Here is a 26676-nt window from a genome sequence, read left to right as displayed (position 1 = left end):
AAACAGGAAACTTGAGAAAGAAAACAGCCTCTCAAAGATTTCAAAAAAGGATTATAAACTTTACAATAATTTGTGTCGATTGATAGCGGGATTATTTGAATGCGCTTTTTTAAAAATTGTCAAGACATATACGTAAAACATCGCAATATAATTTCTAAAATCATAAAAATAGCTCAAAAAAGAAACGAAAAAAAAACTCTGATTAGTGTGTCATTGCATTAAAATTTGTCTCCGCCTATGTACACACACGCGCATGCAAAACAGGTCTATATTAGAGAGATAATTTTCTTAGTATTCTTCTTTGACTGATGATGTAGAAAACAAAACAAAAAAAAAGGTGTGTGGTTAATTGAAATCGCCTCTACTACAAAATGGTCACAACCCAAAAAGAATAAAAATCTAAAAAGGACAAAACAGCATATTTAATCATTCAAACTAACGACACTGTTTTTCTTGCTCTTCCTCTTGCTTTCTTCCTTGTCTCGGCGAGCTTGCTCCTCGATAAAGTTGCCCGACAAGGCGAGAAGGCGGTAACGTTGACGTAGATTGCGCGCTCGGACGTGAGACGACGCGATTTCCACAGTGTAGTTGCCCGGGAACCAGCCGCGCTGATCATCTCGCATCCGCTCGCCTTGATACCAGCCTATTATCACCATCATAACACAGAAGCCCGACATCAAGTTTTGACGGGAGTAATCACGAAAAAAAAAGAAGCGTGTTAGCTTTTTTTGGGTAGGATCAAAATTGAATGGAAAAGACATATAAAAGCTTCTTGACTATTATAACTAAAAGCGCCGAGCAACGAGAAATCGTTACGACAACGAGGACACCAAACGCCATCTGGGGTAAACACATGCACGAGCAGAGACAGGACGGGGGGACGAAAAGGGAAAATTCTAAATTTAAAAAGAAATGCCGAGTGCCAAAAGTTTTCACTTCTCTCTCTCTCTCGTCTACCGGCCCCTTGTGTTGCAAATCAGGTATGACATGAAAAGAAATCGAAAATGGGCTGATGCGCAGAAGAAGAAAAAAAACTGGATAAGAAAGCACTTGTCAACAATAAATAGACGCACCAAATATATAAATCTAATCCATTAGAGAAGGGGGTTCTTTTCCGATGAAAAAAGAGCTATTATACCACGTACGGGATCCATCAAGATTGGTATACAAGAAGCAGGGACTTTCACTTTGTTCTTTTTCTATCGCATGGGGAGAGATCATGCAGACACATGCAGTTAAACTATACACAAAGCTCTGATGGCAAATACCTAAGTTATTAACGGGTTATACACCCAGCAGCGTGTGTTATACATAACCCATCATCTCAAAGCGCAGTCATTTCATCAGCTTGACATGAGCCATCATCCTCCTCATCTATACACAACCAAAACCATCAAAATCAACAACCAAACCAACCAAAAATTATTTGTTTGTTAATTGGGTTAATAATAATTCAAAACCGACATCATTTGTTAATATCATACGTGTTTTAAAAAATATGTGATTGATTAAATAGAATCAGAAAACATTACCATCGGCCATTTTACGGAGAACGTTGACGACGTCAGCCACTTCCAGGGACAACTCATCCGGCTGAGTGGCAACGTAAGGATGTATGGCCTTTTCAAAAGAAACAATTGCATTGAGAATAGTTGCCAGCGCACACTAAATAATGTAGAATATACCAACCTGGACTTGAGGACAATCCCATTCCTCGTAAATCTTTTCTTCCGGATTATCAGACGTTCGCGGAGTAACGGCTTCCAGCCATCGAGTTCGATCAGATTCCGACGAGCAAGAAAGGATCTGAAATAATGGAAATGAATATTACAAACTAAACTTTTTCTCATCTTTGATTATTCGAGTTTTGTTATTTACCATTTCCAGAGTTTTATTTTCGTGGTTTTGAAGCATCGTCAAAAGGATCAAATTCTTTCCCAACTCGGATCCTGGTTTACCAATTGGTTTTTCCGTGCGGATGTGCTCATCCACTTGAACCATATTGCGAGGGCAATAGTCGAGAACAGCATAAGAATCCTCCCTGTCGAATAAATATTATGTGATGTGAATTTAGAATGAATGAGAATAATTAGAAAATAAGTTGAACGGACCCTTTCTTTTTGGTGATGACCAAGAGGTCGGTAAAGAGAAAGACGTAGACGGTCTGCTTATGAATTTTGCGTCCGAACGTGAGCCGGGCGTCAATGTCACGCCACATGAGACGCTGCATCTCGCCTTTCTTGACCAACCATCGCGAAGCGGACATGACCGAAATGGCCTTGACGTCGGCGAAATCCAACTGATTGGACACCACCAGCATTTCGTGAATCCGCTCGGCCTTGCGGGCCCCCTCGTTGCACTCTTGCACTATCTGCTCTCACCACATCACCCGAGAAATTAGAATATGATTAAAGCGGGAAATTGACATTCAACCTGCATATCGTCTATACGCGGCAACGGACTGACCTTGTTCAGAGTGGCCAGAGTCATACGGCAGCGTTCGAATTCGGGCGTGCCGCTCTCCAGCCGATGAAAAATGGCATCGACCAAGAGCGGCAGTCGAGTGATGCGCTGCATCGGCAACATCAGGAAACTGTGCATGGCCAATGATTGGCAAACGGGACTCGACTCCAATCGACGCAGACAATCCACAAACTGCGGCTTGGTCTCCCTATATTGAATTAACAAATTATTTTAAACAAAATTACAAATTACATTTCTAATTGATGTGTGGTAATATTTGATTATACTTGAGGTCTCTGAGCATTCGCTCTTGGTAGAGCTGATTGGTGCAGTACTTGATGTAAACTTCGAAATGTTTGGCCGCGTGTTCCAGGAGGATGTCGCAGATTTCGCGGATGAAGACGTTCTCTTGCCAACGTTGTTCCAGGTCGGCCAGAAGAGCCTCCGAGCACTCGCGCACCGGGACAATGTCGGAGAAAAGGGTGTGGCGTTCCAGCCGTGACAGCAACGCCTCGCTGTTGGCATCACCGGCGAATTCACGGCTCTGAATAAAGTGCGTCGTCAACACGTTCAGCGAGCGCAGGTACGACGCCTCTGAAGTGATCAACTCGAATTTGGCCTCTTGGAGTTTGCGCTGCTGCGGAGAAATGGTTTCTGCAAAGTAATTCCGAATTATAATTCAATGTGTTAATTTAATTAGTATGAAAAGTCAAGTTATTATACCTAAGAGGCCGCTGTTGATGACCTGCGGTAATTCGCACCACAATGTCCTGCGACCACTCGATGGCATCACCAGTTCCATGGCTGTTGGTAATTTGGCGTTATTCCCTTTGTTATAATCAGACTGGAATTCTTCTTCTTCTTTGCGACGGTGTTCACCAATCACCTCGTAGTCGTCCTCTTCGCTCCCGTCGCCTTGATTCTGCGTGGCCCGCTTCACAACACATTTCCATCGTTAGTTTGAAATTATAAATAGAAATTGCTAATTTGTAATTACCTCGATGATGGCAGCCGTGTAGAATTGGTAGAGCGGCTCGTCCGCAAAATGGCTGCTAATGTACAATTCTTCCGTCTCGATTGGCGATTGGAGATCCAAGTAATTGCGGACATCGTCTGGCACGGTGGAACGTTCGGGAGCCGACGCCAAATCGCCCACGCCCATGTAAGTTTCGTTCGAATGGCGGGAGGAAGTCACGCTGGCCATCGACAGTCGACTGTAGGGTGTGCTCAATGATGGAGGTGGGCCGTTGTGTTTCTGGCCGGGCGTAACGAACGCAATGTCGCTGTAATGCATCGACTGATATTCGTCCATCAAGACGGACCGTTCGGCGGCTATTCGGCTCTCACTGAAGGCCGTCGGGAGCCGGGAGAGCGGCTTTTTAGCCGGAATGCTGGCCAATGGAGGTGGCGAAGCGGCCATTGCCGATTCGGCCGCCGCTTGTTGCTGCTGGGACGGCGATTTGACAGGTGGAGCAGGTGGGGCCGTTTTGGGTCGAACGGTCGATTGGTATTGCGATCCAAGAGCATAGGCGGATGATATCCTCTTTGGACGAACGGGCACTTTGGAAGAATCTGCTGGACTAATTAAAGGTGGCACGGGACTGGGCGTGGAAACGGGTTCCGGACTGGACGTTTCACTGACTGCCGGACTCTTGCCATTGGCACTGAAAACAAAAACAAAAAGAGAACAAAGGAAATTCAAGGAAAGGTCGTTCAAAAGAAAACAAACAAACCAAATGTCGTGAATTTCGAATCAAAAGCCAATCAACTGCTAATTGACAAACTGGTTGGAATTAATAAACACGTTTAAACGTACTTGACTTGTGCGGGCTTTTCGATGGTCAACGTCAGGTAGAAAGTCGAGGCTTTTTCTTTGTTGCCAGCGCCGTAATTCGGTGACGACACGACAGTCATCCGCCGGCGGATTTGGCGCATTGCCCAAGTGCCTTTCTTCTTTTGAACTTCGACGTGACTGCTGGGCCGGATCTCTTGAGGAGGAGGAGACGGAGGTGATGGCGAAGGCAATTCTTTCTGGCCGTTGGGGCTCTTCTCCGGAGAAACTTCACGTCTCGACGCCGACGCCGAGGGTTTAAAAACTTCGCTCAAATCGGCCACACTGGCCGTGCTCTTCTTCTTGATGCGCGTGATGGATTTGCCAATGTCCGTCTTGGTCGTGGTCCAATTGCGACGCAATCGGCGCATTTGTTCGCCGGCCAAATCGGCGAACCGACCGATTTTCACTTGACTCGATCGTAGTGATGGATCCTCACTTTCTTTCGAGCGCTCCGAACCCGATCTCGATCCAGGCCGCTCTCTCGACGTATCGGATATCGCATCCTTCATCAGAAAATAAAAGATGGATATCAAATCTGTTCAAGGATGAAATGACACGAGTATAGTAAATTCGTCGATTCAATTACCAGTCCTCGTACGACGACCTCTTCAAAGGCATCGTCCGAATCAAACGAGTCGTCAAAACTGTCGTCATTGTGATCCAAATGCGTCGCTGCGGCTCCGCTGCTGGATTGCAACCGCGGATTAATCACTTCGTAAAGGGCCTCGTAGTGATGGTCGTCGACTAGATCGTCTCCATCGCTCTCACCTGTCAATCAAAGAGATATCCAAACGTGGTATTATTATATTTTATACGATACATAATAGCAGCTAGTAGATAAATGGCCAAGTCATTCGCTTTCCCCTAGTTATTTGCTCTGATAAACTACACCCCAACAAAATGGGGTCCTCTTTTAAAGGGTCTAATAAGAACGTCACGGATAGACCCCCCGGAAGAGGGAGAGAAAGTAGTAGTATCTCTTTAGAATTTTTTAACTTTCGTGACCACAGAATAATTCGGGAGATGATGATGATGATGGCGGCAGTGCTGCTGCTGCTGGAGAAAATGGGGGGTGGAAAACAGAAGAAACGAACCTTCCAACCAGCAAGCAACCGACTGCATTTCGACCGTGTCGCCAATAACTGTGACATTTCTCATCGTTTGAATGTTGGCCGTCCTCGGCGGCAGAGGAGCTGGCGGCCGGCAGCCGTCCAACTTGGGTGCGACTTTTTCGACTAGTCCGTCCAGTGAATTGGCCAGGCAAATGCGGGAAGTTGACGAAACATAAATTTGGTAGGGATCATTTATATTGCCTCGGCATCGATCCGTTTTCACATTTCTGGCCAGTTCTCCAGCTCGGAACTCTGAAAGTTGACCAGGGAGTGGCTGGTGGCTGATGGAACGTAGACGAGCCGGGAGTGGCGGACGAGCCGGAGGCGGCCGTTTCTTGACTGAATGTTGGCCGGCCCCAGCACGGATGGTCGGTGGCAGCTGATTGTTGACGACGTTGTTGGCAAAGGGTTTGTCTGTCGTCGTCGTCGTGTCTTTACGTTCCAATAAAGCAGCGGCGCTGCTGGCGTGTCGACGCAACAACATGATCTGCTGAGGAGACATGGGATCCCGATGGATGTAAACCGATCCAGCAGCCACAGCACTGCTCAGATGTCGAGTAGCGGAGGGTAGTCTCCGGTGAATAGTGCGCAATCAAACGCAACATTACACAATACAATCCGATCACTTTACACGGCTCACCAAAAACGACCTTGGGTCTTATTTGGCAGGGGAAAAAATGTTCTCCAGGCTGCAGCTGGGCCGCCACTTTCACTCGGACAGAATTTCTTCTTCTTCTTCTCCTGCCAGTTGCGCCATGAGTCAACTTGTCTTCAATGGGTTCACGATGAAGAAGTCTGCTGAGCAGAGGACGCCATCTGCTCGTTAACACGTCCGATTTGCACCGATCGCAATCAAATTGCCGATTGATTGAATGGACAAGGCAGACGATTGTCACGTTGGACCAAGACACGGCCAAAACAGAAACGAAAATAATCAACAGAACCGAATAAAAACAGACTTTTCCTTGGCTAAGGGAATAAAAACTTTCGCTCCGACACTGGCGCCGTGTTAGAAACTCTCTGACAAAACACACGACCCGGACAAGTAGACCCTCCACCATCACCGCCACATATAAGAAAAACTTTCACTCGCGACTCTATCGCCCTCTCTTGTCTACAACAACCAACTGTTGGATTGGAAAATAAAATAAAAATATAAAACATTCTCTCTGTTATGTTTTTGCGTGGGTGAGAGAAACAAAAAAACCTGGTGGAACAGGCGCATTAACGCGCTGACGTCATCCGCCTTTATGGAAAAGACCTTGATGATATCGCCGGCGGAATTGATTAGAAAAACAGATGATGGACAATACGCCAAACCAGTATATATACACGCGTGACCCTGGCGCAGCGTTCAGAAGTAGCCCACAAAAAAAAAATGTACGTATACAACATGTACGTATAATATACCTTAGAGTTGATTATACTCGGAGACAACGTCACTATGTGCGCGAATATCCCCTGCGGCGGTTATTCTCTCTCTCTCTTTTTTTACGAGCCGAGAGTTTTTTTTTTTCTTTTTCTTTTGGTGGTGGCTGGCGCACCTTCATTTCTTCCTTCTTCTTCTTTTTGAACGTGTCATTTAACCCGACTCTTTTTCTTTCTGCTGGAACACTCCCAACCGGAGCCGCGCGAATGAAACCAGACCCCCCTCCAGCTATAGTAGCTATCAGTTTTGAAATCGTCCGAATACAAAACAAAAAGGTGCCAGGGAATGTGAATTTTTTTCCATGTGAATTTTGGGTTGTACTTTTTTATTTTTTATTACGTGGCGGTTAGTACAGACGTAAATAGTTGAATGATTTTTCTTTTGCTAAATCCCATTAGCACCGCGCCCAATCTATATCCTAATTTTTCTCATTCAATACACGACCGAAAGAAAGAGAGAGGGAATCGATATTAATAATTCCGGCTTATTCTTCCGGCCACCGAATCACGTCCTTGGGAATGAATGAACACCAGCTGCCGTACAAAATATTTTAAAACTTTTGCGACTCATTTTTTTTTTTAAATCATTGGCTAATGGTGTGAATAACACCCGCACGTTCTTGAAGAAAAAATATGTGAGAATATGGTCACTTCCGGTGCCGATATGGTATCGTGAAACAGGAATTCCGCATCTTTTTCCCCAACCAAGAAGAAAAATGCCGAGGTTAATAAATAGGCGCGATTGAATTTCACCGCCCCAAAAGTCCGAAATAATAATAATTTTTATGATTTCGAGTTGGTGAGGAGGAGGAAAAACTGGCGAGCTTTCTTCCCTTTCATTTTATGGTTCATTCACGAAGCTGCGTGATGATGAGAGCTTCTTATGACTGATGATTTCGACAGTCTCGGGTTTTTATGGCAAGCTTTCAACTCGCTAAAGTTGAATAGGTCAACGCTTTTTCTCTTTTCCAGCCAAAAAAAAAAAGGAAAAAAAAGGTGTGTACCAAGGGTCGAACGTGTCGTTAGATTGCGGTGGGTGATGACCTAGATGACTGGCGGCATAATGAGTCCGCGGCCGCTTGTTTCTCTTTCATCATTAAGGACCCTGCATCATCTTAACTGCCATTAGGGCTCAAATGGGACTGTACGACTGTACTTGTTTCTTATTTTTTTAAAGAAAGAGAAAGATGTCGGTGCGTCTCACAGAGGCTTATCTCTGTCAACGTGAAAAATGTTTTCTATATCTCTGCACTTAATAGCAAAGTGTTATTAGGGTTAATTTCCGCTCGTCGTCTTATCTGACAAATGCGGTAATAATGGTATGCCAAGAGAACGAACGATATCTGGCGACTTTCTCTCCACTTCCGGAAAGGCATTTATGGGTGCATCCGCATTTGACGCAAGGATTCGTGCGGCCTCGTTGCGTAAATGTAACGACATTGTTTTTATCTTGACTTGAATCGGGGACGATTGTTAATATTACTAATATTATTATTATTATTTACCAGAAAATAATATGTAATATAGTGGATTCCGCAAAATAGGCAACCCGACCCCAACCCCTCTAATCAAATTTAAAAAAAAAACAAAAAAAAAAACAAATAAAATCAAACTGGCAACGTTAAATTATTTTCGACGAGCAATGCTGTCTGTCGGTTCGTGTCGTGAATGAATTGGACCACACGTGATCAACTCTCTGATAGGATTCTGCTTTGAACTGAATTTAGACTTGGTTATCTTCGGTCAATGTTGACTGAATTGGATTTAAGTCAACGTCGTTAAGCCCGTAGACGAAAAGTGAACCAGGATTTCCAGATTTGACTTCCTGCTACTTGGCAACGACTGTAAAAAGGTAGGAACTTTTTTCGACATTGTTGTTAGCCTTTTTGGGGTTTCTTTCCACACCCGAAACCCACCTAGTTTCGAATAGGTGGTCCCCCGTGATGGGATAATGCCATGGCATTATTGCAAAGTAAGAACCTTCGATCGTATGGGTTACACAGCCAATCTGTATCTAGAGAGCTGATTATAAACTATATAGATGTGATAGGGGTGGGGGGGAAATCGAACCGGAAATTACCGAATCCTCACCCAAAAAGAAAAATTTCCGGTTGGGGCTTTTTTATATTTGTGGTATTGGGAGTCAACTGGGTGTGTGAGCACACACAACGCTTCGAGCTTCCATTATTTTTCTCTTTTTTGTGTTTGCCTTGTGCTGCTGTCGACGGCAGCCTTTGTCTTTTCCGACTTGTATAACATTCGGTTGTCTTATTTGCAACCGATTGGTCACGGCCGACTGGCCACACTTTCCCGAACCGACCAGTGAATAAAGGAAGCGAATAATCACGAAACAAAAAAAGGAATAGGCAAATAGAAAAAGAGAGAGAGAATGATGTCATAATATCCAAAATTGACGGTGCATGATTATTGTTTTCTAGCTCTCTCTGAATAGTTAAATCTTTCAGGGCTCCGATTCTTATCGATAACCGTTTCTTTCCCCCATTCTTTTCTTTTACTCAACAATTTTCGTCTGCAACAGATTGCGCACAGCGCCAGATTTTGGATAGACGTGAGTCCACCGAGTAATTAAAGTAAGAAAACCCCAATGGCTAATTTCAGGAATAGTGGCAGTTAAACGCGGAACTTTTAAAGTTAGCGGCGCGGGAATGTGAAAAAATTTCAATAAATATCTAAACTGACCGTAGTCCTCCCACGTTTGGCTGCTACCCGTTCCGCTGGCTTCCGTTTCGGCCGAAGGTAGCCGCCTGGCCGATGACTTGGTCAACTGAATAACAGCAGCACCAGCAGCAGTCCCAGGCCCAGCGTCGGAATAAATGGCCGCTTTGGATGCCACCGACGCCGCCGCCGATGGGTTGCTGGCCGATGAAGATTTGACGTCGTTGTTCCGTTGTTCTTGTTGGCGCTGGATGTCTTTACCGGATCGCTTTGAAAGGGTAGTCGCCTTGTTGAATCCATTCTTGACTAGGGTACGCATCGTTTGAGACCACGATTGCTGGCCACTCGCCTTCGGGATGGACAGTTTACGACGGCTGGCACGATGTCCTCTTCGAACGCTGGCCGACATCACGCAAAAGTAAAAATTTGGTTTATTCCCACCCTCGTTGCTGCGGCCGTTTTAAAAAAAAAGAAAAAAAGAAAAAGAAAAACTTACAAGGAAGCGTTGGTCACTTCGTGCCTTTGTCGAATGCGCGTTACAGTCCAGGCCGGCTCATCCGGATCGCTAATGTCGATCCATTCGTCGCTCGTTTCGCTCCGTCGCTCGGCTCCCGTTCGTGTTGACGTTGAGGTTCCGGCCAAACTGGGCGCAGGCGAATCCGGTACCGCACCATTGCCCAGCTGGGTTAATTTGTAGGAACAAACTTCATGCACGCCCTCCTCTGATGAGTCTAAAAATTCCAACCAAATTCAAATTCCAGCCAAATTTATTTTTAATCCGTCGGGACCAAAAACACAGCGGATGAGAGCTTACCCGAGAGAGTGTCGCTGGATTTGTCGTTTGGTCCGGCCACCGAGGTAGAAGATAACGAACAAGTCGAGTTGGACGATTCCATTTTACTGGTCCCTTCGCCCAGGTGAGCGTAAATGGGTTCGTACGAGTGATTCGATCCGCCGTAACATCCGCCGTAGCCTCCTCCTCCGTCGCCCCTGCCCACCGTGCGGATGTCGTCGTACAGGTAGCTGATACTGTCCAGCTGATCTTCGCATACAATGGCCGGAAGAGCTGTGACGGTGATGGGAGAAGAAGACGACTGGATGACGCCGGAAGGTGATCCGCATTCTTCGTATCGTAAGGTACTTCCGTCTTCGTCTGCATCCGTCTGCTCGGCAGTTGCGTGATGACGTCTCTGATCTTCCGGCGGCAAGATCCTTTCGTATCCCAAAGCCGAGCTGCTTCCCGGATCGATGTATCCGCCGGAAGACGTTGTGGACAGAGGCGATCGCATCAGTTCGTCGTAGCCGTTGGATTGCCTCCGCCCGGTCAGGTACGACAGTTCGTCGTAAGTCACAACGCAATTGGGCGTCAGTTTGATGTCGTCGTACTTGACGGAAGTCGCCGGATCCGACGGATTCGACGTCAAACTGTCAGGCGACCGGATTTCGTCGTAGCCGCTGGATGAAGACGACGACGACGATTTGCTTTGATTCCGGTGGTGCAAAGTGTCGTAGGCGTTGGATCGGCGTGACCGGAGCGTGTCGTATTTGCTGCTGCCCATCTCGTAATAGTTGCACGCGTCCGGATGGAGACCCCCCCTGCCCGTTGTGAGTGACGTGGCCGTCCGTTCGCTGAAACTGGTCGCCTCGTAGATCAGATTCTGCATACTCTTTTGATCCCGCCACAAAAAGGAATTGTTGGGCTCAATGCCTTCCGGAATCACGGCCGCCGGCTCCTGGTAGTAGTAGCAGGAAGACGTGGCTCCATCGACGGACATTGGCGTCATCGAAGCCGATGGATTGTTGTTGTCATTGTTGCTCGACTCCACCCCAGCGATCGGCGTCTTTCCGTCTTCCAGTTTCTCGAATTTGCGGATGGCCTGTTTGACGATGCTCATCACCGTGCCGTAGACACTTTCACGATTTTTCAGCGATCCCGCCGGATCGGAAGGCAGCGGCCTGGCCACCGGATGACTCCGTCCGCCGTAAGGTTGAGAGAGATCGTGACTCTTTCGTCTCGGTTTCCCGTAGTCGGCGTGAGTGGATTTGGCTGGCTGGATCGGTTGTTCCGGTGGCGGATCAATTAATTCGGGAATGGTATCAATCGGTCGGGACCTGCCGACGCTTGACGCCAAGTTGTTGTTGTTGTTGTTGCGCTTAGTGCTGGAAACTGCGAGCGACTCGCTGGCTGTCGGCCCGACTAAACGCCACGACCAAGTCGATGAGATAGGAAGTGCCGGGATCGTCGATTCCAGCACCGGCCGGTCATTTGTTGATAATTTCTTATCATCAGCATCCGGGCCAGGGTGTAAGGTGTTGTTGTTGTTGTTATTGTTGTTGGCGTTGGCGGCTGCGGCGGCGCTACTCCGTCGACTCTCGTTGATGAGCGAATTGAATTTGGAGGCCAAAATGGCCACTTTGCTGGGGGGTATGGCCATCGAGACACTGAAGCCGGGCACAACTTTTTTATGGAAAGACGATGATAACGAAGGTCGCCGACGGACGCTGCGGGGCCGCTGGCCGGTAATAAAACTACCCGCACTACCGCCGCCGCCGCTGGACAAGTTGTTGTTGGACGGAGCGGATGCCGTCTTGTTGTTGGCAGTTGTTGCTGTTGTTGCTGTTTCTGCAACAACAACAACTTCTGCAGGTGGTTTGTGGCAACGACGTTGAGATGAGCGTTTCGAGTTGCGGTGCAGACGCGTATTGAAACTGTTTTTGCGTGAGGTCATCACGGCCGAGGCGGAGGTGGTGGACTGACTGGCCAAGGTCACACGGAGACTGGCCCTCGTCCCGTCTCGCCCGATCAGCTCAATCAAACCGCCGTCCATCACCCGGTTGGCGTCCAGCAGCTGGACCAGCTCGGGCAGCAAATCTAAAGCGGCCGACGTTGATGAAGCGGATTCAGATTCCAGCAGCACGTCTTCTCCTCCGGACGATCGGACGGCCTTGCTGACCTCATCGTCCAGCAAACTGTGCAGAAAGTGGTTCTTGGCCGAGTCCAGGGCTCGCCCGTCACTCTGCAACTCCTGGTTGACGACACCGTGTCCTTTTTTCGAAACAACTTTGTTGGTCACATTCTTCCGGAACAAGTTTTTGCTGGTGCCGGAGTCCGGAGGAGATGATCGCTGGACGCCGCCGTAGACGGACGTGTGCAGGAAGGATTTTCTTTGCTGGACCGGTTGCTGTTTGCTCACGGCGTCAGCAGCAGCAACAGTTGCGTTGTTCACTTTGTTGTTGTTGTTGACTATCACAGCCGAGTACTCGACGCTACTCGTCTTCTGGTTGGACACTGTCGTCGTCGGATGGCCAGCACTGTTGTCGGCTTCCAGGCCGGCCAAACTGCTCACGCTGTCCACGCCACTATCCTCCGTGTCGTAATCCCACGGACGGGAATTTTTATGATTCCGGCCAGCCGACGAAACGCCAGGCAACAGGTGAGGCTGCTGCCTTTTCGGTTGGCCTTCGCCGCCAGTAGCCGGGGCTTCCGGGCAACTGCCGGATGTTGCCGCCGACGTCTTTGTCGACTCGATCAAATGCATTTTTCAGTTCACTTCACTTAAAAGTTTTTTATTACTTTTTTTTTGGTTAATTTCGTTTGGAGGGAAACACTTTGTTTTTTTATTTTTAAAATTTTCACGATCCAAGTAGTTGCTAGTCGGAAGGCCGACCGCTGCTAACCCAGCCGGACACCGTGAACACGCCACCTGTCGCGACAAGAGAAAAAAGTTACTAATTAAACAAGGGAAAATCTAAAGGAGAGGGGGAATTCGTGAATTCCGGCGTAATGAAAAGAAAAAAAGAGAAATGAGAGATAGTAGTGGTTCTGGGCGAGAGAGAGATAAGAGTGTAGATGTCATCATGGCCAAGTGATTATGAACGGCTCGGTCGTCTTGCGGCAATCAACTGAACGTGAAAGCCGAGAGAAGAGCCTCTCACCGAAAAGGTCACGTCGTGAGTGTCTGCTGTGTGTTGGAACGATGAAAAGGGAAAGAGTCTAGCGAGAAATCGAGGACGTGATAACATCCATCATGGATGTTGCGCCAATGTCTAAAATTCGATAGGAACAAATCCATTTTGGCTGTTGGGATTCTCTTGAGGTTGTTTGTGGATTCACCAACTCACCAACAATTGGACAGAAATCCATTGAAAATTCTTCCGTTTTTTAAATCAAATCTTGTAACTTTGGGTTGTTGCATCCAGCAGCCCCGCACACCAATATCAGGCCGTCCACAAAGTAGAAAAGAGACTGGACCCGTTTTTGTCAAGTGCTCGTTTCATTCCGCATTCCGACCGCCCATTTTTTTCCCCCTCAACGTTTAGGTTCCCAGTGAACCTTTTGTCTTGTGTCGAATACCAAAAGGAACGGCAAACGGTCGCCAAGGAAAAGACGCAAAAAGAATCGACACAGAAAAAGCTGAAAAAATGAAACGGGATAAATAGCCCAAACCACTTTCGTCATAACGTTTCGTGCCCCCCTTTTTTTAGTTTTTATGAAAAAACTATTTCGTTCGTCCAATTTTGTGTGAATGTTTGCCTCAGTGACCGACCAGAAAGAAAGAGAGAGTTGGCTTTTCTGTCCACCTTTTGTTTCAATTCCTCATGTGGACATTCGCTGGTGGCCAGAACATTTAAACATACGGGACAATGTTTATAATATCCAAGATGGGAAAATTCTGATTTCTAACGTTAGTTTTCTTTATTGCCTTTTAGAAGAGAAATATTTAAAAAAGTACAGTTAATGCAGGGTGTTTGGAGGGTTCCCAGTAGGTCACCACCCGAATGACCTCTGCCGACCCTATGGGAACCTGAGGTCGTTTACCTGGAATTTTGTTTTTGCTCCAAATCAATCGTTCGTTTCCGATGGAAAACTAAGTTACTAGTAAACCGGTCGCTTATAGACATGTTTTTTTGGGTGATCCCGTTGAATGGGTCGAACAAAGATGGTGTGACCACACAACAAGAACAATTTTGTCTAGCGGTTGAATATTTAAAAGACCTGTTTTTTCTTCTTTTCAAAAAATCAACTCGTAAAATAACTGGAGCTTGTCGAATTTGTATATGAAAATCAACCGAGAGGCAATGGCTGTCGCGTGTGTGAATCTTTTTGAATTGCCCGTGACAGTGTGTGTGTGCCGGAAAAAAAAAAAAGTGGCTGGTCGCTATATAACGACGTTGTTGGAAAACAATCAACCGGATGGAGGTGGACGACGTCAAATGATTCCGGCGCACGCTCCATAACCGCCACTTGGCGATGCGCGGCGACATCAAAAAGCTTAAAAAGAGAATTAAACTGGGCTTCTGCTGCTGGGAACCCAAAAACCAGGGCGGCGTCATCACGGGCGCTAACGAGGAAGGGATTCGCTCGGGAGAAGATGCAGATTTTTTTTCCCACGAGATTCTCCCGATTTGGGACCGTCGTGTGCGGCGTCGGAAATATCTTTTTTTTTAGCTTTCAAATGCAAACGCGGAAAACAATAAAAAAAGAGACACAATCTACCGCTCACTTATATTTCTGTCATTCCCGAAAAAAAAAAAAAAAAAAGTTTTTCCGTTATTTACACGCACGTACAGAAAAATAAAGAAAAATGAGTTCAAACCGGTATGCGCCGCGGGCTGTTTTTGTTGTTTGTAATGAAATTGTAGATATGTGAAACTAAATTCCTCACGGGCTCTTTTTTAAAAAGGGTCCTTCCTTTCTTTTCGGTAGCACCTTTGACCCTGGGCTGCGGTCGGCGGGATCAGATTTTCTGACAGATACAAATAGAAAGAATAAAGGGGGGGGGGGTGCTGCTGGAATCCCGTTTGGAATGGCGGCGGCACCAACCCGCCTACAATCCTTCCGATTCTCATTTTTCGTTTGTTGGCCGCGGTCGAAATGTCGAGAAACAGGTGAAAATGCCAACCAACAACCAAAAAGCTCTGGCTCCTTCGGTCGGGTCATCATTCTTCGTTTACAATTCAAGTCAGGCAGTTGCAGTTGTTGTTGTTGTTGTTTTTCTTCTTCTTTTGGTTAAGTTCTTTGCTGGGCTATTTGGATGTCTGGGGGTGCACCTCTGGGGAAGGTCAACAGCAGCAGACAAATCCGCGGATTCGTCCGGTTCCTTTTATCCCTTTTCCTCATCGCGTCTATTCTCTCTCGTCTTGCTCAATTTATTAGTTACGTCGCAGGTGCCGTGTAACCAGGAACTTGCATAGCCAAAGTCTCTCCCATGCTGGGCTTCGGTCGTGAATTTCGAATGAGGATCGCCGCCGTTTTCTTCTTGCGGTTCCTTATTTTATTTGATTTTTTGGATCTTGACGTTCTTCTCCTTCAAGTCCATTCGCTAAAATGGCACCTCCTGAGACAGTCGGGAGTACATCTCAATGTGTGTAATAACACGGTCGGGAAAAAAAACCCATCAGTCTTTTTATCTGGCCGTAAAAGAAAACCGACCGAAAATGCTTTTGGTTTGGTTTGGTTGGTGGAGGCAGAGACGGAAGAAATGAATCCCGTCAAAAGACGACAAAAACGATGATGATGATAATGAAGGTCAAAACGATCCCGAAAAGAGAAGAAGAAATTGTTGTTGATCGACCGGCCGCCACCTGATCGCCCTCTGGCCATTTCGCTTTGCATATGATTTTTCTTCTTCTTCTTCTATTTTCCTACTCGACGTGTAGCTCATTCAACATTTATGACCGCCACTACTTACTAAAAAAAAAGCGCAACAGTCTTGTGTGTGCATGTGCTGGAGTAGTAGTCTGGTGCGTAGAAGGGCCCGTCCCGCGTGAACAGCACTCACGCCACTCGGTCTGTCCAACAACCAGAATGGCCGATCTGCTCAACATTCTTCAGCGATGACGCCATCGCTCTCGTATACACAACAACAACAACATCTGATTGTTGTTGCGGCTGCCTCAAGCTGCAGCAAGCCAGCCCCATTAAAAATCAGAAAAGAAAAGAAGAAGTTCGATATCTTTCGGCATGGTATATAAATGTCACTCGATCCGGCGATTATTCCGTCCGGAGGTGGCGCTCGACATCGTTTCTTCCATTCTTGTATAAAAGGTGTGGCTTACCCCCCTTTAAAAAAAAAATAAAAATGGATCTCCAAATTCACACGTCACGGATCCCACGGAAAATGTTTTCTCCCAAACAAGTCGACAACTGGTTTTCGTTTGATTTTTTCTTCCGTGCTGCTGCTGCGCCGAAACGAACTGCATCACGTTCAAAGGTCAATGGCATCATCAAAGATGGAGAATCGAATAAATCAAAAAAAACTTGTCGGACGATTATAACTTAGGCATTGGTTATGTACGCAGAAATAATAACACGACCACCAGCACTATAGGAAGAAAATCACGGCGGTTCGTGTTTTTTTCGTCTCTCATCTAAAATCATATAATCTAAAAGTAACCTTTTTTTTATTATTTGATTTGATTATTATTAGAACCGCGAAAAAGCTAATGAGCGACTCTGGAGAGGAGGATCTGCCGATGTGATGGGAACCCGGACGTTCTTATTTTTTGGGATCGAGAAAGAGAAATGGCGGAATTGTTTCGGTTTCTCCGGTGCACCTAATCATCAAAAATGATTGTTGTTCTCTTTTTTCCCCCCTTGTGAGTGTGTAGGTCTTGACGTCATTCATTCTGGGAAAGAGAAAAACAAAAGCAATTGCTGTCAAGAGAAAAAAAGTGTCATAACAACCACCCCATGAGCTGCAACTACTACTGGAGATATTGGCTAATAATCAGTAAGGCGTATCACTCGAAACAGAGTGGCGATGGCCTCATCCTTGTATTCCCTATTCGCTTCAAGGTTTCCTTCTTACTTCTATCCAATAATTTCTGTTTATTCAAGAGCGTATCCGCCAAGAAAGGCGGAACAAACCACCAACAAATGTTGTGACTGTCATATCGAACGTCCGGTTATTTTGCCGCAGGCCAATTACATTTCTAGGAAAAAGGCGCTGAGCAATGAAAATGTCTGATCTCTTATCAGCTCAGCTTAAAATGAAATTATTTTTCCCTTTTCTCCAATAAATATCCTGCGCCTGCTGGAATTATATCTTTAATCGGCGCAATCTAACGGCTGATGCGATTCAACTTGGCGGAGCCAAAAACAATTCAGATTGTTTTTAAAAGAAAAAAACAAGAGAAACAGGAAGATGTTGTACAAGAAGAAGAAGAAAGGCAGTTTCAGTTAACCGGTTCGTATTTTTGTGTCCAGAAAAAGATGGCGGGATGGCGTGTTGGGCCTTTTACAAGCGCAGGAAAAAGAAGGAAATAATAATAAAAAAGGAAAAAGAAACAGGTTGGCTGCTATAGCGCCTTATCTTCATGGATGATGACCTTCTTAGGGGGTTTGCCGCTGCTGCACTTGGCGTCTTCACCATTTTTTTTAAATTCAAAAAGGCAAGAAGAAAAGAAGAAAATCGACACACAACTTACCGCGCTGCTGGTCGAGTCACGTCAGCCAACACTCGATGGGAATGTTCAACTACTGCTGGAGGAATGTTCATTTTTCACACACACCGAAAATAAAAGCCGAGGAGATTTTCTAAGTTTTCCCCCCTCTCAATAATATCGCGGATCGATAAGGGCGGCGCACCGATGGATTCACACGGCCACGACACCTGCGAGTTTTCCTCGTCTTTTTTTTTGGTGTGGGGGGGTCCGTTCACAGGACAATAACCAGCCGATGAGATGATGACATTGAACTTGAAGTCTTCTCTTTTTTCGATCGAATGAGGTACAACAAGGAGCGCGCCACTTTTGCGTGAAAGAGACAAAACGGCCAGCCGGTCTTTATCGGGACGCGGGTTGAATCATCCGCCCAGTCAAAGAAACACACACACACACACACGACGCGTTATCGTACAGCCGCTGTCCAAGGTGAAGTCATTTCATCGCCGCCAATGCGAGAAGAGCGAGAGAGAAGAGGATGATGTTTCTCCGTTGTGTGTCGGGTTAGACCAAACGAAGACACACAAAACAACAACTGGGCAGGTTAGGTTTCCTATACCTATCTACGATTCACCTCCCACTCCGCCCACTGTACACCAGCAGCAGCCTCTTCTTCTTCTTCTTCTTGTATTCGCAGGGTCTTTGCTCCTCACCTTGTGAATGAATAGACCAAACAAGCAAATCTTCGCGCAACGGCCAGCAGATGATGTCAAACTTCTTTTACACTCCCATAACTGGTGGCGCTGAAATAGAAAATGTCTGCTGGCGTGAATTCTCTCTCTCTCTTTCGGCCGGGTCGCTTTTCACGCGTGTAAGACACTGTCCGCCACAAGTCGAGGAGGAAATACAATCTGCGTCGTCCTTTTTTGATTCAACCAACCAATTTTGGGTCGAAGCGCTGCCCAACGAACCGCCCGCTTCACCTCCTCTTGGTCGACTGTTGATGGCCGTAAGACTCGACGTGCACGTATAGTTGTTGTGGGGCTGGCCACGGGGTGAGGCTGGCCCCTTCTCTCTCTCTCTCGCCGAGAAAAAGAAGGAAAAGAAGGAGGAACTTTTTATCCCAAAAGCTGCTCAGCACTAGAGCTCTTTCTACCTTTTCAAGGTAAAACCGGAGATTTCGCCTCCAGCGCCTTTCCATTAAGCAAATATATACACACACACATATTTTTTTCTTTCTTTCTTTCTTCTTCTCTTCATCTGGCCTCTTCTTTAGTTTTGGTTTTCGCCTTGACACGATGCTGCCATTTTTCTCTCGTTTTGATTCAACTTGTCTATAAATCCCGTTTCGGGTTTTTCTTATTATTATGTATATTCTCTTGTTTGTTTGCGTGGCGCGGCCGGCCCATGCAGCAGTTTTCACAATGTGTCGGGACTCACGCCGACACATCCAGCAATTGCCCCCGATTCACAGAGGTCACTTGCTACACCAGTTTGCCCTTTTGTTTCATCAAATATTCATTTCTCGGCTTCGTTTCATCATGTTTTCGACATCGTTACTGAGACTGAACCTTTGCCAATCAGCCGAGTCCAAATCATATCAGACGCGCCATATTTAGTTTTCTGATTATACATGAATAGATCTGTCTCGATAATAAAGGTGGAAAACACAACAAGAGAATGGCCTTCTTTAACGAAACATTTCAGGTGGCTGTGGTAACAGACACACACTGATTTACTGATTTTATGTTTATGAATGAGAAACTTGTTGGAGCTGCCAAAACGCCGATGATCCATCCGCGCCAGGGTCAACTTGATTTTCCCTTTTTTCCACCCTGAAATAATAATAATAATAAAAAAGAAGTTTTAGCTACTTTTTTTGTTTTGTTTTTCTCGGTATTCCGTTTTCTGGCACGCCCACACGTGATCCGAGCAACCGGCGATTATTTTGATGGCAAATTCATCATAACTTCGACGCTAAAGGACGTCCGTCGGTGGGGGGACGGAAACCAGGAGGGACAAACGTAAAAGGAGAAAGATGACGATCGCTTAGAATAGTAATATCGGCCATAGGATATAATAACATTTCCAAAGGTCGCGCATATCGCGATATTGTAAATGCTGGCGGGGATATTTTACGACTCGGGACGACGTCGACTGTTTTGTTGAATTATTCAGCATCCAACTCTTCTGCCTCTATAAATGTACGACAGGGGGATACGACGAGGTGAAAAGTGGGCGAATAATCAAAATAAGCCAAAAATACGCATATATAAATTTATTTTGGTATTTTTTACGACGGCGACGTCGCTTAAGGTTATTACCAAAAGGCCTTTTGCACGATCTCTGGCGACCGAGAAAGACTCGTAGAACTCACTCACGCGCGTCCAATTCAAATTTTTCTAGCGGTCCTTTGTGCTGTTCAGTCCTCTACTGCCGTAATGGCAAATCGACCGAATCCCGTCCGTTTGACAGCGAAAGAAATTTCTCGCCGACTAGCGAGCGCTTGATAGTCGAGTTAAAAACCAAAAGTCAACCGATTTGGATGAGAAAATTTCACGGGGAAAGTTGATGAATGCGCAGCAATATGGTGCGCTAGTCTACGAATCACGGCGCATGCAAACTTTGATGAATGACGTATATCTGTCACGGCGCTAACAGGCTGAGAGAAATCGGAACGGTGATTTTGGTTTCAAATTTTCTCCCTCGTCTATGGAAATTGCGTAAAATATAGTCATTAAAAAGACTTGACAACAACTCCCTTAGCTTGTTTATCGGGGCTTCTAGTTATTTGTCAATTGTTATTCTTGAGGCTATGTATATACCTTCAATTGCAAAGTGAAAGGTAAAATTAAAATGGTAATGAATGCCCCCCGTGAAATGAAACGAAACAAAAAGAAAACGGAAAATCAGAATTATTTTTATTCCAATCACATAAATGTTCTAAGCAACTCTTTTATTTTAATTGCTTTCTTACATGAATTGCACCAGTTATTAATAGCAGAAATAAAATTACGACATCGAATTCAGCAAGTGCGGCAGCTTTTTTTCGGAGATTTGGCAGCACAGATAAAAATTTCTCGAATTTTCTTGTTGAAGGTCGTCTGCTAAAATAACAAGTGTTGTGTAACACTCGGGAGCAGTCAGTAGGGAAAGTTGCTGTGCTGGGTGACTTGCACGTTGGAAGAATTGAACAGCCGCCCACGAAATACAGAATGTGGTAAAAGGAGAAAGGTAGGGAAATGTCTAGTCGTTCACTTTTACCTCAGTTTTTTCTCTCGATCGAAAGATACCTGACGCTCGGAGTAGCTCGACAGACAAATTGTACCAGAATCGGCATGTGAGTTGGCATTATCTTTGAATATCAACTCGTCTTCAGCATGATCTTGCCATATTGACAACGCAACCCCCGATAGTGACCCACTTTTAGAATTACATTAATTCAATCTGACATCTATTTCATTGATTGCCAATATTGTCATGTGCTTCTAACAGAGTCTTTTTTGTTCTGAATTTCAGAAGGAGAGTTTCATACCTAAAGCAAAAATCAGTCCTTGCTTTATCTAGAAGACACCTTTTCTCTGACATCCAGGGTTTGAGTCCCTGTCGCAAATTCTCCATTAACAACATGGCCCCAGTTGTCCCGAAAACAGATCCCATCACTGTTGTGGAAGATTTGATCAAGAACAACAGAATTGCTGTGTTCAGCAAAACAACATGTCCTTTCTGCATTAAGGTACCGCCAGAATGATTTTCTTCTGTTTACTTGTCATTTCACAATTATTGTTGCAGGTGAAGCAACTCTTTACTGCCTTGAACTTGGAAATTGGAGTGCTTGAAGTAGATACTAGAGGTGAGCAAACTACGGTCAATCTAAGCTTAACTTTGGTAGTTTTATAGAGATGGTGCTGCTGAGCTATTGATTGTTGGGTTTGTTGACATTCTGCACAGCTTGTTGCTAGGGATCACTACTCAAACATGTGTAGAGATGGGCAATGGTTGTTTGGGATGCCACTTAGGTCACAGTTAAACAACAATATAGATAAGTAATAAGAAATATCATTGATTTCTTTGCTTGCAGAGGATGGAGCCGACATTCAGGATGCTCTGTTGCAGAAAACTGGACAAAAAACAGTTCCGAACGTCTTCGTAAACGGTGAGCACGTTGGAGGATGCGATAACACAATCGAAGCTCATCAGAACGGAAGACTACAGTTTTTGCTGAACAAATCTCAAGGGGGGCCTTCAGACGAAATGACCGATGACGTCAAGTATGATTACGACCTTGTAGTGATCGGAGGTGGATCTGGTGGTCTAGCTGCTTCGAAGGTAAATTTATCCTGCAAACTTAAACAGATTCATGACTAAATGTTTAACATCCCAATTTTAGGAGGCTGCAATGTTGGGAGCGAAAGTGGCTGTCTGTGACTTTGTTGTACCAACGCCTATTGGCACTGCTTGGGGTCTCGGAGGCACTTGTGTCAATGTAGGATGCATTCCTAAAAAATTGATGCATCAAGCTGCCATATTGGGTCAATCAGTCAGCGATGCCAAGAAATTTGGATGGGAACTACCCGAGACTGGTAAGCAGTTAAAGTAAAGATGCTCGACCGTATTTTCATTTGGACGATCTTTTATGTAGCAACACACAACTGGAAAACAATGGTGGAAGCTATTCAAGCTCATATTGGTTCACTCAATTGGGGCTACCGTGTTGCCTTACGAGAAAAGAAAGTAAACTACATTAACGCTTTCGCCGAATTTGTGGATCCTCACACTCTCAAGGTAAATGTTTTATTCGTTTGATTGTTCTTTATCGTTAACGGGTTTTCTTTCTATTTTGCAGACAACCGATAAAAAGAAAAAGGAAACTACTATTACAGCGAAATACATCCTTCTTGCGACTGGTGGTCGCCCGCGTTATCCCGACATTCCAGGTGCTCAAGAGTTTGGCATCACATCAGATGATATCTTTTCATTACCTCGTCACCCTGGCAAAACTTTGCTTGTTGGTGCCTCTTATATCGCGCTTGAGTGCGCTGGATTCCTTGCTGGCCTTGGCATTGACGCTACCGTTATGGTGAAGATTTTTATAAATAAATATTTCCTAGTCCCAGATGATTATCAATAACTGTGTTACGTTTGATTCTCCGTAGGTTCGGTCAATTCTCTTGCGAGGGTTTGACCAGCAAATGGCAAACTTGATTGGCTCTTACATGGAAAAACATGGAATTCGGTTTCAACACGGATATGTCCCTACCAAATTGGAGCGCATTGAAGAAGCGAGCATTGAAAAAGGCACTCCTGCGCGAATCAAGGTAACGATTAGTTGCATGGCTCTGTAATAGATCCATTTTTTAATTGATGATTTTAAAATGGGAAAGGTGACTTCACAAAACGAACAAGGCGAATTGATGGAAGAGGAATATAATACCGTCCTCTTTGCTATTGGTCGCGACGCGTGCACGAACAAGATCGGCATTGAGAAAGCTAATGTCATGCTCAATTCCAAGTAATACTATAAAAATATTCATGTTTGAACAATTTTCATTTAACACTGTTTGAAACTTAGAAATGGCAAAGTTATCTGTGACGAGAAAGAGCAATCGAATATTCCCCACATCTATGCTATTGGAGACATTCTTGACGGCAAACTTGAGCTGACGCCGGTTGCCATTCAAGCTGGTCGTCTACTTGCCCAGGTAACCCATTCTTACATCATTTTACAAATTTAAAAAGAAATATTACATTTTATTCGGTCACTTAGCGTTTGTTTGGAAATGGAACTTTATTAACGGATTACGTCAATGTCCCAACTACGGTCTTTACTCCACTCGAGTATGGATGTTGTGGCCTGTCAGAAGAAGATGCTATCGACAAATATGGTGCTAAGGATATCGAAGTATATCATTCCTATTTAACCCCGCTGGAAGTTACCGTACCAAAGAGAGATGACAACGAAGGATACGCTAAGCTTATCTGCGTTAAATCGCTTAATGTAATTTATTTCTAAACGTTATTCGTATTTGGCTTATGTTACATCGATTTGTCTTTCATCACAGGAAAAAGTTGTTGGTCTTCACATCGTAAGCCCGAATGCTGGAGAAATTACTCAAGGTTTTGCCATGTGTCTGAAACTCGGAGCCACGAAAGCGGATTTTGACAACCTGATTGGTATTCATCCTACCATTGCAGAAGTAAGATTTTTGTCGTCTTATATTGCGAAGAAAGATCCATTATTTTATGTTCTTGTTTGTAGGTATTCACTACACTGAAATCAACTAAGAGTTCTGGCGTTGATGTACTCCAGAAGGGTTGCTGAGGTTAAGGTCTGCTGTAGTGTTATTAAAGCACATCTCTAATTTAGGAAATTCCTATGAGATATTGTTTGATAACCTATAGCAGCCGTCTTTTGTTCTATTGTATTTGAAATGTTCTTTAGAGAATACGTAGCTTACGCTCGGAATCCTCTAACTATGACGGCTTGTTCCTTAAACCAATGTTCTTTGGTGGAAAAGTCCTGATGTTGAATGTTTCAAACAAATGTTTAATCATACTTAATAAATTAAAGAATGTAGAAAATTCCAGTTACCAATAAAGTAAGAAAGAAAAAAAAGCTTATTTTATTGTCTATCATTCTTTTGCATTAGCATTTGCTCTTAATATAGCGCCAGGACTTGGATATGGCCTCATTTGAAATAAAGGTCCGGTGGCTGTTGCATCCACTCCAGACTTTGCTTCATCTCCTGTAGCCAATCCAGTTGACCAACTTCCTCTATTTCATACAATAGAAAATTATACTTTCAAGAATGTGAAACTTGGACAAATACCTTGGGATATCAGAGTAAGAAGCTGGGTCCATGGGATCTAAATCATTAAATTTAACTCTCCCTTTGCCTTTTACTTTGTTACGATCTTCTTGATGTTTTTCACGCATATCTTTTACAAAGTTCGAAGGTTTTCGTGATGATTCCATGTCCCTCACCTCATTGTCACATCCCTTTAAACAAGAAATTGTTTGATAGAATTTCACATCATACAAGGTAAAGAAATAATTTACCATTTCAACATCATTGTCCTTCTCTGGAGTATTGTTTTGGTTACTTATGTTTTCTCTAACTTTCGCGGCAGCAACAACAGGGCATGCTTTTGGATGTCCTGCAAACATATTTTCATTATCTAATTAATCTATTTAAATGTTAGAAGAAAATTTATTACCAGGAGGAAACCAAGAGACCTTGTCTGATTCTAAACACCAGTAGTAGTGTCTTCCCCTACAATGAATTTCTTATTAGTTTTTTTCTCATTTTTACTGTAGTATTTTAATATGACTTACGTTCCAGGATCATAAATTTCTTGCCATCCATCAGGCAAGGGATAAATCATCAACATTTTCTGTCTTCGTCTTTCATATTCTGGATCTGGCACACTTTTCCCCTCTCCCCATTTTTCACTGCAGAAGGGGGTACATGAATGATAAGGATTCCATTTGTTTGGGCAGCTGTCATATCCCTTTGGATACAGCGGAGGAGAGTCAAAGAGGTAACAACTGTTAATTATATTCAATTACTTACTTTGAGTTTAATCTCTAGTAACTTTTCTTCTTTTTCTTTTAAAGCTGCTGTTTCTTCTGCCAACTTTGCTTCAGATTCTCGGACTATTAACAAATTATCATCAAAAACTGACTGGTAAGTGATTTATAAACAACATACCTTCTGCTGATTTTGTAGTCGGTTTTGCAGTCGTATTTGCGTTAGTATCAGATTGCTGTAAAATTCCTCGCTTGGCTAACTTTGCAGCGAGTGCTGGAGGCAAAGGCATTCTTAATTATAAAAATTAATTGATTTTTAACCTGGATTTTATTGTTGTTTACGCGTGACAACTGAAAATGACAAAATGTTTTGCCCGCATTGATTGATTCGGTGTTGTCTGCAATCTGTAAAAAGTGTTTTTGTGAGATGGTAGATGGCAGTCAAATTAAAGTCTGAAATGACTTATTAATTAAAATGTAGTTTAATTCAACATGGATTTCAGCAAAAAAAAATAATTTTATTAAAAATAATTTTTTTTTTAATTATTCATTTATAGTTAGAAATACGTTTACATTTTTGTCATTACCTTATTTGACTCTTGTGGTAACGTATGGCGTGATGTGACGTCATAATAAAAAAAAAGGCCTGGACACTCGTTCAAAATTGTGTGTACCATTGTATTCAAACGAATCGTTATCGGATCAGTTTAAAAGTTTAATGACTCTGATCGGGCTAATTATCGACTACAAATCTCGCATGCGTCAAATTCAGTTGAAACCTTGGATCAAAAGATCATAACGTTGAATTCTTTTCAGATTTTAATGTAATGTCTTGGTAAATTTTTGCGGGGCTTGTTTACGAGTGGAGAAATCTTGGCATGATGGCTTGGTCAATTTACACGGGCTAGAACTCTTTGTACAAACTTCGATAAAAGTCATAGCCAGAAGGCCATATCCGGAAAACAAGACCGCATTGTAAACTTGTTTTCTTCATTTCGCGCACTTGATTATTTGGTTGATATTAAAGTTGGAGAATTTTGCAATACCGGTTTCTCGGAGAGTGTAAAAAAAAATTTTTCAAATTTTTTTTGGCTTCTAATACCTTGACTATCGCGATAGTTCGCCTTTGCCAATTGGTTGTACGCATTCGAATTTCAATGCTTTTTCTTTAGGCTATGATCAACCACGCCCTTTTGATACTGGTTTTTGAAAGTAACCAGGTCGTTACCTTCGACGTGAGGTGCTAG

At 44.3% G+C, this 26676-nt stretch overlaps 3 protein-coding genes across 7 annotated transcripts; 1 reads left to right on the top strand and 2 right to left on the bottom strand.

Annotated features, from left to right (window-relative positions):
- Positions 1 to 322: 322 nt before the first annotated feature.
- On the bottom strand, positions 323 to 18912 carry LOC124348826 (serine-rich adhesin for platelets-like). 3 transcript variants are annotated; one of them, XR_006920085.1, is made up of 16 exons: positions 17944 to 18912; positions 10328 to 13217; positions 10010 to 10244; positions 9538 to 9911; positions 4884 to 5065; positions 4280 to 4800; positions 3461 to 4127; positions 3187 to 3397; positions 2751 to 3117; positions 2467 to 2671; positions 2112 to 2371; positions 1879 to 2041; positions 1690 to 1806; positions 1533 to 1620; positions 1269 to 1374; positions 509 to 643 (listed from the first exon to the last, which is right to left on the bottom strand). XR_006920085.1 is itself a non-coding variant. In XM_046799125.1 (15 exons), exons 2-15 carry the CDS (start codon positions 13050 to 13052, stop codon positions 423 to 425), a joined length of 6336 nt encoding a protein of 2111 aa, XP_046655081.1. In that variant the 5' UTR covers positions 13053 to 13217; positions 17944 to 18912; the 3' UTR covers positions 323 to 422. The 3 variants fall into 3 exon arrangements, 2 of the variants coding, with proteins under 2 accessions (XP_046655081.1, XP_046655082.1); XM_046799125.1 differs by lacking the exon at positions 1269 to 1374 and having other exon boundaries at positions 323 to 643; XM_046799126.1 differs by lacking the exon at positions 509 to 643 and having other exon boundaries at positions 650 to 1374.
- On the top strand, positions 8524 to 24593 carry LOC124348900 (thioredoxin reductase 1, cytoplasmic-like). 3 transcript variants are annotated; one of them, XM_046799291.1, is made up of 14 exons: positions 8524 to 8689; positions 21418 to 21634; positions 21691 to 21751; positions 21980 to 22227; positions 22289 to 22481; positions 22541 to 22683; positions 22745 to 22978; positions 23055 to 23216; positions 23283 to 23410; positions 23471 to 23600; positions 23666 to 23896; positions 23961 to 24095; positions 24158 to 24497; positions 24567 to 24593. In XM_046799291.1, exons 2-13 carry the CDS (start codon positions 21527 to 21529, stop codon positions 24218 to 24220), a joined length of 1836 nt encoding a protein of 611 aa, XP_046655247.1. In that variant the 5' UTR covers positions 8524 to 8689; positions 21418 to 21526; the 3' UTR covers positions 24221 to 24497; positions 24567 to 24593. The 3 variants fall into 3 exon arrangements, with proteins under 3 accessions (XP_046655247.1, XP_046655246.1, XP_046655245.1); XM_046799290.1 differs by lacking the exon at positions 8524 to 8689 and adding an exon at positions 20998 to 21132; XM_046799289.1 differs by lacking the exon at positions 8524 to 8689 and adding an exon at positions 21009 to 21238.
- On the bottom strand, positions 24499 to 25838 carry LOC124349057 (polyglutamine-binding protein 1-like). Its single transcript, XM_046799555.1, has 7 exons — positions 25611 to 25838; positions 25473 to 25555; positions 25235 to 25410; positions 25117 to 25172; positions 24959 to 25056; positions 24729 to 24898; positions 24499 to 24673 (listed from the first exon to the last, which is right to left on the bottom strand). Exons 1-7 carry the CDS (start codon positions 25717 to 25719, stop codon positions 24532 to 24534), a joined length of 834 nt encoding a protein of 277 aa, XP_046655511.1. The 5' UTR covers positions 25720 to 25838; the 3' UTR covers positions 24499 to 24531.
- Between the last annotated feature and the right edge of the window lie 838 nt (positions 25839 to 26676).

Source organism: Daphnia pulicaria, chromosome 7 (assembly GCF_021234035.1).
Source record: "Daphnia pulicaria isolate SC F1-1A chromosome 7, SC_F0-13Bv2, whole genome shotgun sequence".
Classification (NCBI taxonomy): Eukaryota; Metazoa; Arthropoda; class Branchiopoda; order Diplostraca; family Daphniidae; genus Daphnia; species Daphnia pulicaria.
Note: the sequence above shows the minus strand (reverse complement) of the source record. Positions and strands in the feature narration are given on the sequence as shown.